Source organism: Leopardus geoffroyi, chromosome B2 (genome assembly GCF_018350155.1).
Source record: "Leopardus geoffroyi isolate Oge1 chromosome B2, O.geoffroyi_Oge1_pat1.0, whole genome shotgun sequence".
In the NCBI taxonomy this organism is placed as follows: domain Eukaryota; kingdom Metazoa; phylum Chordata; class Mammalia; order Carnivora; family Felidae; genus Leopardus; species Leopardus geoffroyi.
In genome coordinates this window covers 115875341-115895791 of record NC_059332.1, presented here as the reverse complement: position 1 = coordinate 115895791, position 20451 = coordinate 115875341, and the positions used below count along the sequence as shown (strand labels likewise).

General features: G+C 35.9%; 1 protein-coding gene across 12 annotated transcripts in view; it reads left to right on the top strand.

Annotated features, from left to right (window-relative positions):
* Positions 1–20451, top strand: part of PTPRK (protein tyrosine phosphatase receptor type K) — a 557136-nt gene that overhangs the window by 123422 nt on the left and 413263 nt on the right. For all 12 annotated transcript variants that reach the window (XM_045499524.1, XM_045499525.1, XM_045499522.1 and 9 more), the window contains exon 2: positions 12005–12127. In XM_045499524.1, the coding sequence (XP_045355480.1) occupies positions 12005–12127 (123 nt within the window). The remainder of the gene's footprint in view (positions 1–12004; positions 12128–20451) is intronic.

Sequence of the window (20451 nt, the reverse complement as noted above, 5' to 3'; positions counted from 1 at the left end):
TTATCTTGAATGGTTTATCATAAAATGTTACTTCTCATAAGTGGTTTCCCTGTGTTTGTTTTCCCAATCTACTTAAATAGCTAGTTCAAAGAGCTAGTAGCTAGGAAAGGATACTTTTATATCCTTGAATCTCCTATGACACTTTCTTCTTACCGTTTGTGCTGTTGATTCAACATTTCCTTACATCTCTAATGTCTTTTGGTTATTTTTATTGTCTAAACATTTGCCAAATAATTGCTAAATTCTATATTGCTTGTTAAAGTGGGCTTTTATCTTCACCAGTTGATAATGTTCAGCATTTAGGTTCCTCATGTGAATTAATTACGATAATACCTTATTAGCGTTCATTAGTCCAAAGTTTGTGATTTTATCTGCGTGCGCGATTGCTGTAAGGGCCCTGTGGGCTTGGAGATAGTCTTGTTGTCTTTGGGTGTCATTGAAAAGCCCATAGGTAATTTGTTTTTCATTTTGGGGGGTGTTGGTAGTCCTGGGTTGTATGTGTAGGACTCCAGACTGTGCATATGTGAACAGTTATGTAGGGTAAATTTAATTGCTGAATTAAAGGGCAAGTGATTAAAAACTTTGATAAATAAAACCAAATTGTCCCCTTAAAGTGCCTTTTGTCCTCCTTTGTTATCCCATGTACTGTCAATACTACATATTATCAATCCTTTGACATTTTGCAAATGATGTGGACAAAAAAATGCACACTTTTGTTGTAATTCGTCTTTACTTGGATAGTGAGCATGACAGGCTTATCTTAAGTTTACTGAAACATTAATTAAGGGCAATTTGTTTGTACTCATTATTTGCTAGGATGTCCATGATGTAATAATGCCTTTTATTGGATCTATTTTTAGAGATTTGAAAATTCCAAAATAAAAGCTATGACTTGAACTGAGAAGTGAGGCAGGAAAGCTGTCCTACTGAACAGCAGATTCTAGACTTTAAATGCTCATCACACTGCTACTGCCTTTAATCTATTATTCAAATCTTATTTGCCAGCTTCTCACCCCCTCATATTTGAAATTAGAAATTTCCAGGTTTTTATGTTTCATGCTGAAGAAATGTGTTTGCCTTTATCAGTAAGCTGTGCAGTTAGATAGATTTAAAGTCAGTCATTATGTTTTAGAGCAAGAACTAGAGGGACAATTAAAGTGAGAATGTTAAATAAATGGATATAATGCTTCCGCCAATCTAAATTTGATGAGACCAGGCTATTTCCCGTCTGTAGATGTCATACTTACTATTCACAGGCACCAGGAGCCCCTGATCTGCGTTGGGTTTGCAGCGAAAGAAAGTTAACTTCTTATGTCTATTAAATTATTCTTCCAGGCCCAGACCTCTTTTTTTTTGCACTGAAGAACTTTTTAATATTTTTGAATTTCATCTGAAATTCTAATATAGGCAGAGTCAACATCTGTAAAATATTTTTATTATGTAAGAGTAGTTGGATTGTGGTAGTTTACATTTTAGGAGTTCTCCTGGGGAGTAGAGTCAGTGGTAGCATGAATTTCTGACATACAACCGAATTTATTACCACAGAGCTACTTTCTTTTTTCCCAAAAGCCCACGGATGATGTGATACTATTGTATTCTCACCTTCCCTTTTTTCATCCTCCAAATTATTGGTCAAATTACCTGAAAAATTTCATGTAAGTGTAAAACAAAAATAAGGATCTCACCTAGATGTTTTCCCAACTAAAACTCTAGCTTAATGCTACCTTAGTGTGTACAGCTCTTAGCTTTAATGTCGTAGGATCTCGTGGAGAGATTTTTAAGATTAATTGGCACAACATTCCTGTGCAGTAGGTGGAAGTGGAGATGGGAGAGCGAAAACAAGTTGTCTTTTTGTTGGTATAGAGATGAGCAAACAAAGATACAGGCAGGCCTCAATCTTGGTGAGGCCCTGTGTAAAACCTCACACAACATTCTCGCAATGAAGACTCTCGCCATTAGGTCAGAATGACCAGTGTCTTACGTATCACTTAAGTGTCTGTGAGTAGCAGTGTTTTCTGTTGCCTGAGAAATCGTTATTGTATGTGGTGGTTCCACTAAATGGTAACCATGTGCACTCTCTTGAGAAAGGAAATTTGAGAAGAGGAAATTATTGTGATTCAGGCTGCAGCCGCTGATTTGGTCAGAAGTTGGTGCTGGGAAAGACTATGGTAGCATTCTTATCACAATTCTGGTCGAAGCCCAGAGAATGCTTACTTCATGAGGGAAGGGGCAGAGAGTCCTGACAACATGGTTTCTGACACCACTCAGTATTCATGGAGTGATTTACTTGTGGTTTGTTGTTTGAGTGGCTTGTTTGCTGTGGTCCTGGTGAGAGGCCAAACTGACTGTGGAAATGATGCTTTGAATGAGAGAAATCGGTTAATACATTCCAGTATCAGTAGTTTATGGACTGATTGAAATGCTGATATCCAAATTCCTTTTTCTAAATAAAGATAGTGGTGGGAAGAACCATAACTTGTTGCTCTTAAGAATGTGTTTTAAAATTGAAAAACCTGAACACTGGCCTGTATGCCTTATACATACATTACACCAAATCTAGAAAGATTTTGATAGGAAAGGAGCTTCATATTAATGAGCAACATAATGTTTTTTACTTTTGAGATGCATTTTAATTACTTACCTGAATTAGTTGGTTATCATTTCCTTGAAGTATATTTGAAAGTCTTATGAAACTGAATTATTGACCTTCTTAAAAAATGTGCTTGAGTATATTTAAGATTCTTTTGCCAATCTGATGTAAATCTTTAAATTCAAAGCCTCAGAGCCGATCTTTACCCTTCCTTGGGGAGGCTGGGTTACAGAATTCTGTTTTACATGGCTTCTGCATTTCACAGAACTCCCTTCATAAATGAAAAATGATCTATTACCCATCATGCTTGAGCTGAGTCTGGAGCAATGGCTGAAGTAAACCAGGATGTGTCTGATATGGGTGAGGTGGAGCCCACCAGGAATCCCTTTATGAGAAACAAAACAAAGCAAAGAAATGTTTAAATGTGAGCTTGGGTGGTTTTCCAATTTTACCGAAATGTAAATATGGCTGCAGTTGGGAATTTTATTTTTCAGTACATTTACTCTCCATTACTTTGTTCAGTGGGTTTGTCTAGATTGTGTATCTAACACTAAGCAAAAAAGATGAGGCTTTACTGGAATAGATAAAAGGATAAAAAATAGGAAAAGAAACTTGGGTAAATACATTAATGATCTGGGGAAAAACACCGTGTTTTCTAAACTAAGATTAATGTGAAGGCTACTGTAAAAATTGCCAGAACAAATTGCTTTTAATTTATTTGCATGTTTTCAAAGATAGAAATGCTACTTGTTTTTACATGCTTTGGGGGAGATAAGGTGAAAAGTAAAGGTTGTCAAGCAAGCAAGGATGATAGGAGTGTTACGAACATATAAATTCTCAGCCTTAAATCACACTATTTGAATACGTTCTTTGCCAAAGTTGCCAGTTAATCAGCTAGGCTTTCGCAGGTCGGTGCAATAGCGACCCTTTCCTATCTGTGACCTCAAACCTGAGAGACTTTGATGTGTGATGTGGTTCAAAGTTTACTATAGTTTATTCTCTAACAACGGAGTACTACCACGCCATCATATGGGTAGGATAGATATGTGCTCTCTGTTGAGTAATGTCATGAAGATTTGACCATTGGGAGGGAGCTGTATTGGATAATTCTGAAAATATCTAATCTCACCTGATTTTGAGGAGCCATTTAGTGTAGGGGTTAAGAGTAAAGAACCCACAGTGCCCAGGTTCAGATCTTAGCTCTGATAGTTTCTTGCTCTGTGGCTGGGCAATTTTATTTTTTTCTACTATGCAGTGCCTTTCATTAATATATTCCGTTTGTATTTAAATAAACCTCTTTTCATGTGTGAAATTATATCTATGGCCGTTTGGCATGTAATCATCCATTAGCTCCATAATGAGGTTTGATAAAGTCACATCCATATTGTCAGGACTGCCTATGTCACAGAGGCTTATCTTTGAGACTTGGAAATTAGGTATAGAAAACGTGGATTGCTTGCAACTGTCTTCTGAGTCTCCTCCCACAGTGGACATGTACTCACATGTATTTGAGACAAAGGACTGTTAGCCTTTTTTTTCCCAAAGCTACTTCCCTGATTCATGCAACTACTCTTCATTTTATTTCACTTCTAGAAAGAGTACTGGATTAGAGATCCATAGAAAAAGATAATAAATGTTTGAAAAAATGTGTTTTTTTTTTTACACATACTCTGTATGTAAATATTCGCATGATGTGTGCATGTATATACTGAGTCACAATGTAAAATATATTTCCCTTTGTGTCTTAAAAGTTTGGAAACAAGACTTAGAGGACCTTGAAAGTGTCTTTAGCCTTTTCATATTCTTTTTTTTTTTAATAATTATTTATTTTTGAGAGAGAGAGAGAGCGAGCGAGCGAGCAGGGGAGGGGCAAAGAGAGAAAGGGAGACACAGAATCTGAAGCAGGCTCCAGAGTCTGAGCCATCAGCACAGAGCCATAAACCCAGAGCCTGATTCAGGGCTTGAACTCACAAACCGTGAGATCATGACCTGAACCAAAGTTGGATGCTTAACCGACTATGCCACCCAGGCTCCCCAGCTTTTCCATATTCTAACTTTCTGAAAGGAATCTCTGTCCCAACAGATAATCTAATTTGATTTCAGATGTAGTTCTGTTATTCAATCTCCATTCAGTTTAGTTTCCTGGCTGTGGACCTCATCTTGATATATGGGGAAAAAATTGAGCCATATGGAGGTGGTGCAGAAGTCAAAGATCCTTGGGTGTAAGCTTTGAATCAGACTATATACTACCTATAATTTTCAAGAGTGCTTAGGATGGAGTGATCTAAAACCAGGGATTGGTGACTGTGGCCCACAGCCCAAATCCAGTCTGCTATAGCCATTTTTGTAAATAAAATTTAATTTGAATACAGCCATATGCATTTGTTAGGTATTGTCCGTGGCTGCTTTCTTGCTCCAATGACAGAGTTACATAGTTGGGACAGAAATGGTACAGCCTGCAAAACCTAAGATATTTATTCACTTGTTTTTACAGATAGAATTTACTGACCTCTGATCTAAAGGAAGGTACTTCCTAACTGTAAGCATATCTGATGATGGTAATATGGTAATACTGCTTTTATGGGAACGCTTTAGACTTTTTGGGTAAATTACACGGAAACTATAAGTTCCTTTCTCATTTAGGTTTAGCACTTAGATATGTGCATAAGTGTGCGTCTGTATGGCATATATAGATAATAAAGTGTCAAGAATGGGACATGAGAAAATAAGGGCTCTGTGAAGAAAACTTGCTACATGCTAGGGGCTTTTTATGCATTGCCATTAATTTTCCTACAACTGTACTGTGGCTCTTATTGTCCTGATTTTATTAGGGTAGAAACTGAAGCTCAAAGAAGTAAAATAGCAAAGCTGTGCATGTGCTTAGCCTTTATTTCTTGCCGTGTCTAGAAACCATCTCTCCTACCACGTGAGTGGTGGTATTTGCCAGTTCCTTGAAATTACTGAAGTTTTACCAGTTGAAGTTTAGAGATTTTAATATTGCCTCTGGAAGGATGGAGGGGAGTGAGTTTGGGTTATTATTCTATTCTGGTTAAGTCACTCTTATTAAAGGAAGATTACTCCGTCAGATGGAGTATAGCATTGCTTTGAATCATAGACAATTTGAATAGAAGTCTTACAAGCTAAATAATGTTGGATTATATATATTAAACATATATTCTTGGCTGGAAATGGAACTTTAGGGATGAACAATCAGATAATTTATGGGTGTGTTTGAAATGAGCTCTTCTCTCATCATTAAGAGTCATTTGTATCTATCAATAAATGATGGGTTTGGATTTCCACAAATGTGTTTCATGTTCTTTTCTTTTATAAAGGAGCTAGGCTCAAATATTTTCACATACTAATTAGTTACCAGCAGGACAAAAGATTTTTTTTTTTTCTGAAGTGATGGTCTTTTAAGGAATTCTAATTCATAAATTTTCTAATTTTTCTTCAGTAGATCATTTTAAGTATTGAACCAGAGCAATGTATTATGACCCATGACTCATACTTATGTCCTCAGAGACATTCGTACTTTGCATCTATTTGGATTTTTTTTCTTATTTGAATTTCAGTACTTAAATTGAGAAGAAACATTGCTTATTTTGTAGATGTAAGATATCTGAACATTGATCATGGCATTGTCAATCCTTTGTAATTCCCAGAAGTGTAAAGTTGAGAGAAAGGAAAAAAAGACCTATTAAGATATCCCAGTAGATTTCAGAGGAAATATGGACTTTATATAAAAGCATCATTTTTTGCCCTTTTTCTAATAATCTGTTTTTCTGGGAATAGGCTTATTGACTCAGATTATAAATGGCATTACATTTAAGATATTTAGTAATAAGTTCCTTTTTTATGCTTTTGAATTTTTTTGTGTAAAAATGTGTTGGCTTCTTTGTAATGAGTTCTGGGGATTATACTAGTTAACTTGTATTATGGTTTGTGATTAGCATAGATAGAGATGATCTATTCAGAGTTTAATTCAGTATTTTATGTGTCCTCAGGTAACATGAATTAATCCTTATTTGTGTTCTTAACAGAAGAAAGATCATTCCAAAGTTGATGATCGCTTACATGGGCAAATTTGTGAACACAGCTTAATTCACAATTGGAAAAGATTAGTTTGTCCATTTTTGAAGATCATAAAACAACTGTACTAAGGATGTTGTATTTGGCAACGTATTTTGTCCAGGACTTTCCTCTTTTAAAAATCTTATATATTCTGGAGGGCCTGGGTGGCTCAGTTGGTTAAGCATCCAACTCTTGTTTTCAGCTCAGGTCATGATCTCATCATGAGATCGAGCCCTGTATGGGGCTCAGCTTGGAGCCTGCTTAAGCTTCTCTCTCTCTCTCTCTCTCTCTCTCTCTCTCTCTCTCTCTCTCTCTCCCTCTCCCTCTCCCCCTCTCCCCCTCTCCCCCTCTCCCCCTCTCCCTCTCTCGCTCTGCCCCTACCCCTGCTCATGCTCTCTCTGTAAACAAAACAAAACAACCTTGTATATTCCAAATTATTTAAGAAAATAAGCACAATATTCTGTGTCTTTAACTAAATGAAGCTTGTTCTTTATATATATAGTAAAGAGCAATGAAAGAAAATCCTCTATGTTTCTTGCTGTTATACTCAGTGAGAAAATTATGACTGCATGGGTGCCCTGGAGGACAGAATGTGGGAGATCCTAGTGCAATATCTTTTAAAATAATGCCCTTAAATACAGAGAACAAACTGAGAGTTGCTGGAAGGGAGGTGGGTGGGGGGATGGGCTAAATGAGTAATGGGTATTAAGGAGGGCACTTGTTGGGATGAGCACTGGATGTTATATGTAAGTGATAAATCACTAAATTTTACTCCTGAAACCATTATTACACTATATGTTAACTAACTTGGATTTAAATAAAATTAAAAATAATAAAACAATGTCTTTCACAAAATGTTCAGAGCTGTCCAGGGCTCTACTGACTTTTTATTTTTCACCTATTTAACTTTGTTCTTTTTTTAAAAATATTTTTTAACATTTTTATTTATCTTTGAGAGACAGAGATAGAGAGCGAGCAGGGGAGGAGCAGAGAGAGATGGAGACCCAGAATCCGAAGCAGACTCCAGGCTCTGAGCTGTCAGCATAGAGCCTGACGTGGGGCTCGAAACCACAAACCATGAGATCATGACCTGAGCTGAAGTCTGACGCTCAACCAACTGAGCCACCCAGGCACCCCTTAACTTTGTTTTAAATGAACCCAACAGTGGCTTTTATGGAAAAGTTTGACGTCAGAAAGGATTTGAGTTCAGCATTCCACAGAGAGCGTCTCTATTTCCATGCTCTCTCATAGAGTTTGCCACCATCTATTTAAATAAACACTCAAGAATCTAAATACTGGATGTTGAGGCAGTAGAGTTTTGGGGTTGGGATATTAATGTTTCTCAGTACCAGTTCTTTCAGTGAGCAGCTTAGGAATGGAAAGAAATTCAGGCAAATTCAAATGAGCTTGATTTTTCTCTCCAGGTGAACAGTTTGCAAAGCCCCATCAGTGGGTTGCTGTTGTGGAAGCAGACCATTGCGGTGATAGATCTGTCTGTCCCTTAGCTAACTGATGGCTATAGAGGAATTGGCAATCTGTGAAATGACACTAAAGAAGTAGTTTTACTCCAAGGGTCAAGAAACTTGTGGCTGCTGTTTCTCTGACATGATTTGCGGATACTCATTGTAGTTACTTGTGGCAAATACAACAACTGAAACATAAGCTGTTTCCTTACTCATTTCTCATTCCCTCTGCCTAACTAAAGTTCTTGAACATCACTTAAGGATTTCCTCCTTTTGTTCTGCCATCTAGTTTCAGAGAAACTTTAAATTCATGAGTTATGTTTTTATGAATTAGAAACTTACCGAGATACTTCTCATTTAAGTAGGTATTAATGCTATGTATAAAAATCTCTTAAGCTCAGGAACATGTGTATTTAAGACCATGTATTAGAAGACTTTGTGAGACTTTCTAGTGAGCCTTAAATGGTAAACAGGATTGTTATGTAATGGGATTACCTCAAGATATATTATGTCCTTTCTGTTGGAAGGCTGAACCAAACATCTACCTCCGTTTTCCTCCATTCCTCTTTAAACTCTGCATGGCTACTAGAGTTATTATTTCTTTTTTTTTTTAATTTTTTTTAATGTTTATTTATTTCTGAGACAGAGTGAGACAGAACATAAGTGGGGGAGGGGCAGAGAGAGAGGGAGACACAGAATCTGAAGCAGGCTCCAGGCTCTGAGCTGTCAGCACAGAGCCCGACGCGGGGCTCGAACTCACAAACCATGAGATCATGACCTGAACCGAAGTCAGTCACTCAACCGACTGAGCCACCCAGGTGCCCCTAGAGTTATTATTTCTATTGTTATTGTTGTTGTTATTTATAGCATGGCTTGAATTTTGCCTTACTCCTGAATAAAATCATTTAATGGCTTCAATACAACTACAGAATAAAATCTAAAAATTTTATATCTAAAATCTTTCATATTTAGTTTTCTAATATTTGTTTCATAATTTTTAAAAAGTATTTATTTATTTGTTTATTTATTTATTTATTTTAAATAAAGTTAACATATAGTGTAATAATGGTTCAGGAGTAGAATTTAGTGATTCCTTACTTACATATAACACCCAGTGCTCATCCCAACTTAGCCCATCCCCCCCATCTAACACCCCTCCAGCAACCCTCTGTTTGTTCTCTGTGTGTAAGTTTCTCTTACGGTTTGTTTCTTCCTTGTCCCCCTACATGTTCATAACAAAGAAATTGTTGAGAATAGTTGAGATCCCCCAACATCCCATGTTTCTTTAGAATTGCATGCCTTTGCTCTTTCTTTTTCTCTAGTTTTAGTCCCATCTCCATTTTGGCCCAGCATTGTCTTTACTCATCTTTACAGGCCTAGATCCATGAAGCCTTCCCTAACCAACCTTGGTATAAGTAGCCAATTCATTTGTTTTTGTGTTCTTTGTGACCTTGTGTTCTTTGTGTTCTATGTGACCATACTGTTACCATCCCTCATAAGACAACAAACACAGTGTGTGTGTGTGTGTGTGTGTGTGTGTGTGTGTGTGTGTGTGTGTGTAGATATATACATATATCTACAATATATATATTTATTATATATATATCCCCCTTCCTTCACTCCATGTCTGCCTATGCCACTATACCATTCATCAGGTTAGAAACAGTTTTTATTTGTTTGCTTGCTTTTTTAAACTTCCTATCATCTAGTTCAATATATTACATTAGTACTTACCCTTGAAATACAAAATACAAAAAGATTTAAAAATCTTTCACAAACAATTTATTGATGTGTCCTATGTGCGGTAAATAGATATATGGTACCTCTTAGGTTAGAATTTACTGTAAGCTGTAAAATAAAAAATCATCTTTTAAGAATTTTCTTATCAATCAAGTCAAGTGGATCAGTAACTATTTCCAAAGCTCTTGAATGATATGGCAGTAATATGCAACAACAAATAGTAGGGGTTGACCCAGTTCTTTTGTACAGATAGTTGTAGTGGTTATTGCTAATCAGAATCCTGGAGTCTAAAATTAACAATGGCTATGAAGGGCAGCAATTAAGGTCATTTGTCTTCCAAATGAGGCAACGTAGGTTCCACTGGTAGTTTAAATTTACATACAGAGGGCATTCACACTATTATAAAGGGCAGTGGGGGCCCTGAAGGCATGTGTTCCAAAGCGGCAAGTCATTTTGAGTTTGTGATAGCAAATTATATTTTGAGAAAAACTTTCTCCTTGCTATGTGAAGATGCATTTCCTAGCAACCTTTCTTCATTGATTAATTTTAAATTAAGAAGTACATCATCTTCCATGAAAGCATGGATAAAGAGGCTCTTTTGGGCATATTTAAAAGACATTATTAAGCTTTCAAGCTGCTGAAGTTTGGTTATTTTAAAGGATTGATGTAGTCATAAGAATGATTCACGATGCCCACAGACATGTTCTGCTTTTGAAAAAAGGTTATTAGGGCCATAATGTCATCTGAACATCTCTGATGTTGCCTTCTTTGCCGGTGATTCTGGCTTGTCTCTGTCATTGGCAAGTACTTGTATTCATATATACACTGACAAACTTTTGATGAAAAAAAGTGAATTCCTTGTTTGCAGAGAAGCATTTATAGTCCTGAAGTTTACTACTCTGTAGTCTGCTGTTTGGTCAGAGAATTCACTGATTTTCTTCACAAAGATCCCCGTGGAAACTAAACAAATAACTTACTTGAAAGGAGATAGGTTATTGGTTTTTCTCATTAAACCCACTGCTGAATTTTCATTAGTTCTAATCCATTTTCTTTCAAGATTAGACATTCAGGCCAGTTCTTATTTTCATGAATTGAATAAACTAAGTATGTTGAATTTTGTGTGCCTGTATATGTAGGTTGAGAAGCAGAAGTAAGTAATCATTCCACTTATACCAAAAAATTACCCCTGAGAATAAACCCAGGAAAATGACTGATGTAAAGGGGAAAGGCTACCTCCATTAAAAAAAAAAAAAAAAAAAACCCACAAAAGTTATTAAATAAAGTGGCAGAGGTGACAATGATGGACTAATCTGATCAGGTTTATGTTTTAGTTTTTTTCCCTTTTAAGTTCTATAAAAGTAATCTAGATAAAGTATGGAAGAATGTATCACTGACCCCAAACACTTTTAGACACCATGAAGTTTTGTATGTTTTATTTGCCATTTCAAATGTTCTTTCAAAGTGTTCTTTTAAAGCAAAGAATTTGGTAAGTCTTAAGTATTAACTTCACCTTTTTTGAACTTGCATTATGAAAGAAGATAATTTTCACTCATTCCCTTTCTCCCCTTCTCACTGAAGTTGTTATAATCTATTTAGATTTTAGGTGGTTTGTATGTTTCAGGGAAGCTTTACTTACAAGTATCCTCTACTATTTTTTTTTTAATTTTTTTTTTAAGTTTATTTATTTTTGACAGAGACAGAGTGTTAGCATGAGCTGGGGAGGGGCAGAGAGAGAGAGGGAGACACAGAATCCGAAGCAGGCTCTAGGCTCCAAGCTGTCAGCACAGAGCCCGATGCAGGGCTTGAACCCACCAACCGTGAGATCGTGACCTGAGCCAAAGTCAGACGCTTAACCGACTGAGCCACCCAGGTGCCCCCTCTACTATTTTTTATTCTTCAAAATCTGCACCTCAGCCTTCCTTCTGAGGCTCAAATTTATTTCTTATTCAAACAGAAACTACTGATAGAAATTCATTTTATATGAAAATTTAATGAAGATAGTCAAAAACAGGAGTACCATTTATTATTAAGAGTGCCATTTTACATATTTCAATATAATCTTTCCTTCTCCAGCACATTCTCAATTTTTAGCAAATCTGTGTAGAATTTAATGGTAATCTTTCGCTTCTTCTTTCAGGTGGCTGTACTTTTGATGATGGTCCAGGGGCCTGTGATTACCACCAGGATCTATATGATGATTTCGAATGGGTACATGTTAGTGCCCAAGAACCTCATTATCTGCCACCTGAGATGCCTCAAGGTGAGAATCATTCTGTGTTCCCAATGTTGGGCGAATGGCTTTGGAATATGTAGCATTTTCTTGCTTTGGGTGTAACACAATCATTTGTTATAGTAAACTACTGTGGTCAGGCTACTTCACCACATCTCAGAGCCTTATTGTTGACTTTGACTTTTCTTCAATAACTTTCTATAATCTTGTGTTCAAGAATGCTCACTGTATCTTTGTTATTATCTCTGATTGGAAAAATAGAAGTATTTGTGTGTTTTTTTTTTCCCCAATTTAATAAAGAAGCAAAATGGAAACAAAATCAAGGGGGGGGGACCTATAAAAGCAGAACAAACAAAATACTTTAAAAATAATCTAAGATGAAGATCAGCTCACTTCGTACTACTCAGTCGAATTATATAGGTTTAGTCCAATCAGACTGAAAGGAAGGATTTCTTTTCCATGATGGGGAGAAAACTTATCTCATTGTCACTCTGCTCTTGAGCATGGCAGTGGCTCTGGGGAGAGGCAGCCAGGAGACAAAAATATGTCCCTTGATTTCTGGTTTCGTGAAATAATACATCTTCTTACTGGTTAAGCCAGTTTGAGTTGTGTTTTCTCTTACTTGTGAAAAACACATTAGCATAGGGTATAATATGTACATATCATTTTATAGTACTATCATTTATTAGTACTACCAGACTAGAATATGTGCCTTTAATTCTACATATGAACTTGGGACTAATTCCAAGCTCTGTGTATATATGTTTAGCAGTAATTTATTAAATTGTAAAAATTGAAAATGTAAACAGGAATAATAAAATACAATTATAAAAAGCATGAACAATTTTACTTCCAGTATTTAGAAATAAGTACAATTTATAAATATATATTTTATATAATCATGTGTATATAGTAGCATACAATCTAATGTTAAAAAATGTAATATATTAATATGCTGTGTAGTAAGATATAATCATATGTAATTGATAGGTCGATTATCTATTACTAATAACTTAAGTTTGTTTTTTTTTTTAATTTTTTTTTCAACGTTTATTTATTTTTGGGACAGAGAGAGACAGAGCATGAACGGGGGAGGGGCAGAGAGAGAGGGAGACACAGAATCGGAAACAGGCTCCAGGCTCTGAGCCATCAGCCCAGAGCCCGACACGGGGCTCGAACTCACGGACTGTGAGATCGAGACCTGGCTGAAGTCGGACGCTTAACCGACTGCGCCACCCAGGCGCCCCTAATAACTTAAGTTTTAACACAGGTTTTCAGTACCCTTATTATGTTATTTTAAAAATACTTTATAAATAATTTTCTACAAGTTGAGAAAGACCTTCCTATAGTGAGTGAATTTTAGATATGACCGTTTTAGACCTAGATATTGCAGATGAAAATGTCAATACAAGTGAACCAAAGAAGCATATTTTACCAATAGCATTTCTGCATTTACTAACCAATATGATTTAAAAAGCCAAAAAGTTACATACATCAAGAATAAACAACAACACACAGCAAGTATACAAAGTAAACCAAACCAAACCTAAAAATTACATTTCCACATTATGGTTTGGAATATAGTAATTATATCCACTGAAAAGTTGTTTTATTGGTCCACACTGTAATGCGTGTATTGAGAGTAAGGTGAATTAAAGCTGCTTTCTGTTTAAATTGTCACCTTCCATGGCTGAGTAGGCAAATAAATGGTTATCTCTGAAGCTGACCTGAGCCATAATTTTCTTGCCAGAGGAAGAAATTGGTAGTAGGTGGCTGAAACCCTTTGCTTCTTATGTCTCACCCCTATGTGGTCAGCAGTCTACTTTAGTTTCGTATGTAGGTTTATGTTTTTCTTTGAAAGATACATAGCCTTATTTTCTTCGTACATTTTAATTAAAGAAACTTCTGTAATATTTCACTTGAGCTTTCTCTGTGGTATATTTAGAATTTTTTTAATATAAAATTAAAAGGGGTGGGCTGAGATGCACACATTTTGACTGTTTATCATCAGAGAATAATCAGAAAGATGTTGATTTATGGAAATGTTACCATTGTTAATTATCATTGAAGATGGATAATGAATAGCTGAAGAGATACTGCTCAGATGACCTTGTTGGCTCACCTTTGATGAACAGCTTAATCGGTGGTTACAGTACAGGATGATATGCACCGAAAATGAAAGTGTTTGAAATTCAGCCACGTCTTCCAATTAATAGGACATTAAGTAATTAATCATGCAGAAGAGGGAAAAGGTCATGACTACTTTATTTTTGCCGAATGTGACTTGTATTTGGTCTTTAGGGAAAGTGAAATAAAGCACCCTTGTGTATATTCTTCTTTTATTGTTCTCTTTTTACAAGAGAATCTGTTTTTTTTTCCCATTTTCCTTCTGATATTTCTTTAAAATACTCATTGAACATTGTTCATAAGTTATAAAAAAAGGAGATATTTATATTTATCCTATTACAATTTGGTGAATGATCCATTTATTTTCAAATATATAGTCAAGCATTCTGACTTGTTTCATTTATAAAAAAAAATAAACAAACAAAACTCCTCAAAAATTGGACAACCCTCAAGTAAGAAATCTAAGTGTCAGATACAAACTTGTTAGTGATCTACTGAACTCTCTAGACAGTACTTGCACACTTTTTATTGGCTTTTGTTTATTGACCTTTTTGGACTGGAAACACAGAAGGGAAGAAGAAAGATAGGGTGGGCACATAGATTAGAATAAGAGAAGAATCAAGATGAATAGAAGACAAGAGGAAAGAAGAAAATTATTTCCTAGAGACATACTGCTATCAATAATTGCTTCGAATGTTCTTCAGCAGTTGCTAGCCTCCACACTCCCTTTGTCAGTTGACAGTGATGGTGGGTGGAAGCCCTGTTAAGTTCATTAACAATAGTATGCAAAAGAGTGAATTTAGGCCATTTGGTATTAGGATAATGGCCAAAAGTCATATGAAAATATGAGCATCTTCCCAACTCAGTCACCAAGAATATGTGAATTAAAACCACAGTGAGAAACTGCTACATACTCAGCATAAAGATGATAATCAAAATTTCAAGTGGTTGTAAGAGTATGGAGCAAGTGAAACTCTCATGTACTACTGGTTGGAGTATAAATCAGTACACATACTTTATACAACCTATTGATCCAGTAAATCCAATTTTGGGTATAAGCCCCGCAGAATTGAGTACACATGTTCTACAAATGGCATGTGCAGAAATGCACCAGTATTTATAATAGTCCCAAATTGAAACAGTGCAAAGATGTCTGTCAACACTACAATGGATAAATAAGCTTTTATGATGATGCATTCATAAAAGGGAACATTACACAACAATGTGCATGAATGAACTATTGCAATATATGATATAGGTGAATTTCACAAACATAATCTTGAGGGAAAGAAAGTAGGCATGAGGGGCGCCTGGGTGGCGCAGTCGGTTAAGCGTCCGACTTCAGCCAGGTCATGATCTCGCGGTCCGTGGGTTCGAGCCCCGCGTCGGGCTCTGGGCTGATGGCTCAGAGCCTGGAGCCTGTTTCCAATTCTGTGTCTCCCTCTCTCTCTGCCCCTCCCCCGTTCATGCTCTGTCTCTCTCTGTCCCAAAAATAAATAAACGTTGAAAAAAAAAATTTAAAAGAAAGTAGGCATGAAAGAATATGTACTGTGTTTCATTTATATAAATTTCAAAAACAGGTAAAACTATTGATGATGTTGGAAGTCAGGGTTTTATTTACTTGCAGGAGGGGTTAGCAGGGGTGAGGGATTATTGGTGCCTGGACAGTGGCATGAAGGGGCTTCTGGATGGGTAGTACTGTAGTTCTTGATCTGGGTGATGTTTTCACAGTTGTGCTCAAACTGAAAAACCATAAACTTGTACAGTTGTGAACTCTGTACTTTTCTCTGTCTTATTTATTAATGAGAGTTGGCAAAAAAATAAAGCAAAATAATGAGTTGCAGCAAAGTGTTCACAGGGATGCTATGGGAAAACTGAACTAATAATTAAAAATGTTATAGATTAAAAGAAAAGATATATCAGAGGAGATCTCAAATGGGCTCAAACTCTCTCCCTCCATTCTGGATCCCCGCCCCAACATTCAAAGATAGTATGGTCTTTGAGCATCTGTGAGCCGTCGAAGTTCTCTTCCCTCTGCATAGACAGTTCTCTGTCTACTTATCCACTCACCAAACTCTTATGCATTCTTATTGTCTACTCAGGTTCCGGCTGCACTGGGAAGATTTTTTCTGATTGGCTTGGAACTCGTCTATTTCTTCCATCCTCACATCCAAATATGTTTCCCACTGTACTTTTTACCTATTTCAATTGTAGCTATTACTATTCTAGTATCATCTTTGTATGTGTTATTCTGTCCACTATGCTGTAAGTCCTTCATAAACATAAACTGTTTTCATCTTTGATTTCCCAAGATGCCATTTCATTTTCCTTAGGCAAAAGTGTTAACGGACATAATGTGGTGTTAAATACTTTGATCAAGTTTTAAACAAAAAAAGATTTTTCTTTCCCCTGCTAAAGATTTAATTGAATAAAAAATACCCCGTGTCTTGAACATTACATTCAGTTCACATTTTTAATGTAATTAGAAGACTTTACATAATTATTAATATTTGGCTTTTGCCTTTATAATCTTACCTGTTTATTTAAGATATAATTTTAAATGTTACTAATACTACCAAGAAGGAGTTGCCTTTAGGATTTGTCTCTGCCTCTCTCTTTTGTCTTTTGCACATCAAATTAATCTGAATCTTTACTCCTCAGAAGCCTGGAATGAGAATGAGAGATGTTGCATAGAACTAGAAATTATTCTTTGATCTCAAATTACCTCTGTGTCTGTGACTTTGTTTGTCAGATATTCTTTTATGCTTATGACCTCATGAAACAAACTCATTTCACCATTTTACTGTATGTTCTGTCCTAGATCTAAGAATAGGTATCATGATTGACATCTCAGTACTTTTATTGTGTTTATAACTGCTTTTTTAAAAGTTTAACAGCTTTTTGTAAAGTGACTAATTAAATTTTAGTGTAGAGTCTTTAGAGAACCCATACGATAGTATTTCAAATTATGACTGCATCATATCCCACCTTCAATTTGGTACTTTTCACTAACAATAATGTAAATCACTATACTTTCTTCTATAAAATGCACGTGCACTATGTGTATGACAGAAAATAAAAGCCCTCTGTCATTAAATTTATCTGAAGACTGATGTAAGAAACCAATTCTCTTTTGTTATAATACCTAGTGAGGTGCGCTTTTCAGCAGTTTAAGAACTTACTGGATCTCAATTCTACCCCTTTGTCAAGACCCCCAAACTAAAATGTAGAGAACAAATACATTCCACAGAGAAGGATGAGGAATGAACGATGCTATTAATAAATATGTATTTATATTAATTTATTACATTTAGAACTGTATATCCTTTTATTTTTTGAATCTCAGCATTTAAACTTGAATTATTAGCCAGATTGTGAAAATAAAGCTTGCCTTCTCCAAATATTTATTTGGAGAGACAAAATGTGTTTGTGTATTCAGTAGGGAATGTGCATGCGTCACATGATTTTGTGCCTGGCTTTCTTCTGATAGTGTGATGTAGTTAAAAATCAAATAAAACATTGGGTTCCACAATTTGATTCATATGATAACATTTTATAGGTAATACAATTTCAGCTATGTTAAGATGATAGTCTCTTAGTTTTATAACAGAAGACTTATAGTCATAATTTACTAAACAGTATTATGTATGCAGTGTATCACATTTTAATATACCTGAGGAGAAATTTCAAGGGAGTTTTTTGCATTGACTTACTATTTCTAACCTATAGTCTATCTCTCTGGGAACCTTAATCACTCATTAAAATGAGTGGATCACCTTGCCTAATATTTTCACCACTCTATTATAGACAGTTGATAACAAGACACAGGTTTCTACAAGGTCATAACTGCCAAAATCTCACACATCTGAATGAACAGAAGTAGTTGACAGCAAATTTACCAGAGTCAGAACATGATAGAAATGGTAGAATAATGTTATGTGTATGTGTAGAGATATTAAGTTGTAGTATTATGACTGGTTTTGTTTGTGTTAGAGGAATAGAGCAAATCAGGCCAAAATATTGGTTTGTTTTCTTTTTGTCATCTACTCATCATTGTCTCTTAATATGACTAAAGGTAGTGTGTATATGTGTGTGTGTGAAGCTGTGTGGTGGTCCTAAGGAGAACTGAGAGATGGGTGGTAGAGGGGAGATGAAGGGCAGAGAGACATGGAGGAGAGAGAGGGAAAGGGTAAGAGAATATAGCTTAGCATAAGTCCATTAACACAGACGGGGAAACTTCTAAGTATCGGATATAGGCATTAGATTCTAAGAAGGTGACAGAGCCTGAAAACCCTACAAGTTCAAAGCTGTAAGGTCATGCATCATTCTATGATTTTCAGTTTTTTTAAATAATAGAACTCTTATTTTGAAAATAATATTTCGCAGTGCTCAGATATGTAAAATCAACCACAATGAGCTAATGGTCCCAGAATCTGTTTGCTTTGTACTCCTACATCCCTACCCTTATCCCTTTCTTCACCACTCCAGCTCTGTCAAGATGGCTTCTGTGAAAAACACTTAGAGATAGAACTCTCCAAGAGACACTTGGAAAACAACAGGTTGGTGCACATTCAACACTTTTTCAGATAAGCATCTCTGAGATGAAGGTATTTACGACCATTAGCTATGGCTTATTGGGGGCTTAAGGGTTTTTACTTTACCAGGGACATGATATATTTTCTTAATCCTCACATGAACCTTACAAAATTAGTGACATTTTAGAGATCAGTGGAGTGACTAAATCCCAGGGATGGTTTGTCTGTCTAATAACAAAATTACTCTTGTCACAGAACCACCCTCCTTCACAATTGTAGCTGGTACATTTCCTTGAGTTGTCTATGGACATGTAGATCCACTATATAATGAGGTGTCTATTTTTATTTTCTACTGCTTCATCTAAAATACTATTTCTTTCCAAAACTTAAAAGTTTTAAGTGACTGTCTCTTAATCCTTGTCTGGAATGGGATCTGAGACTTGTTTGGAATGGCTGCTGGGCTTCAGAGTTTCCTACAAGATACTCTCATCCCCTAGGGAGATACTTTGTCCTTTCTTTGGTTTACCTGGATGTTATTTTTAGTTATTTGATGAACAGTTGCCTCATGTCTGTCTAAAGCAGCCTTTAGAAACACATATATTATCTGCTGTCTCATTAGAGCAGGTATGGCAGAAGAAAAATTCATAGACTGAAGGAACCAGACTAAAGTTTAGGGTTTGAAAATAATTTGAAGACTTGGTTTGCAATGGGGTATTTTAGGACTAGAATTATGGGCTTTTTTCAGTGTGTTCTTCCAAACCATGTTATCATGTATCTGTTGGTGTTTTTGCCCTCAGCACAGAGAAGATCGTTCACCACATTTGAGTTGCTTATTAAAAACAGTGGGAGTTAGAGGTAGTGCAGGGTCAGAGAGGGAAAGGCAGTAATGGACTACATCAAGGGTGAAACACTTCTTGAAGGCTGGTTTTTAATGTAAGGACTATTACCCTTGTGGACATAAATGCAGCATGAAGAATGTCTAAATTACTGGGGACAGGAATGGCATGCTGGGATGGGAATATTTTCCTGATATTTCAGGTGCATAATGTGTCTAAGTTAGATATCTCCCAATATATCTCAGTTGAAGAAAAACAGGCTAATATTAAAAAAAAAGAAAAATTAATACCGGTACCAGTGCTAGAGAATGTTCAACCTCCTAAATGAATTAGGGATAAGAATACAGAGTAATTTCAAAGACTATACAGGTACCTTTAATGTGTATCTTAAAATCAATATATAGTCCAAAGAAATAAAATTACTTTTCCTTGGGAGGAGTGTGACCCAAAGTATAGTTATGACCTTATACTCTCTGTCACCAAAAATAAACTTGCCTCATGAGGGCTAAGGAATTCTCGTTGGCAATCTCAGTTTAAAAGCTTATTATCGTTCAAACACGAGAATAATGCCAGGGGAAAAATATACAAAAAAAAAAAAAAAAAGATAAATGATTAGAGATTATTTAAAAATTTGTGATGTTAATTATCTCATATGGTGGATATTATGAAAAATACAGACCTATGCTTATATACTTAATTGTCATTACATAAAAAGATGCTTTTAAAATCTTGGAAGGTTTTCAGCTTTCAAACCTAACTTCTGCTGAGAGTCCTGTATGTTGACAGACGTCTCACCCCTCCCTCAAAGAGGAAAGTATTGATTGGGAAATATCTCTCAACAAAAAGTGAATGTTTT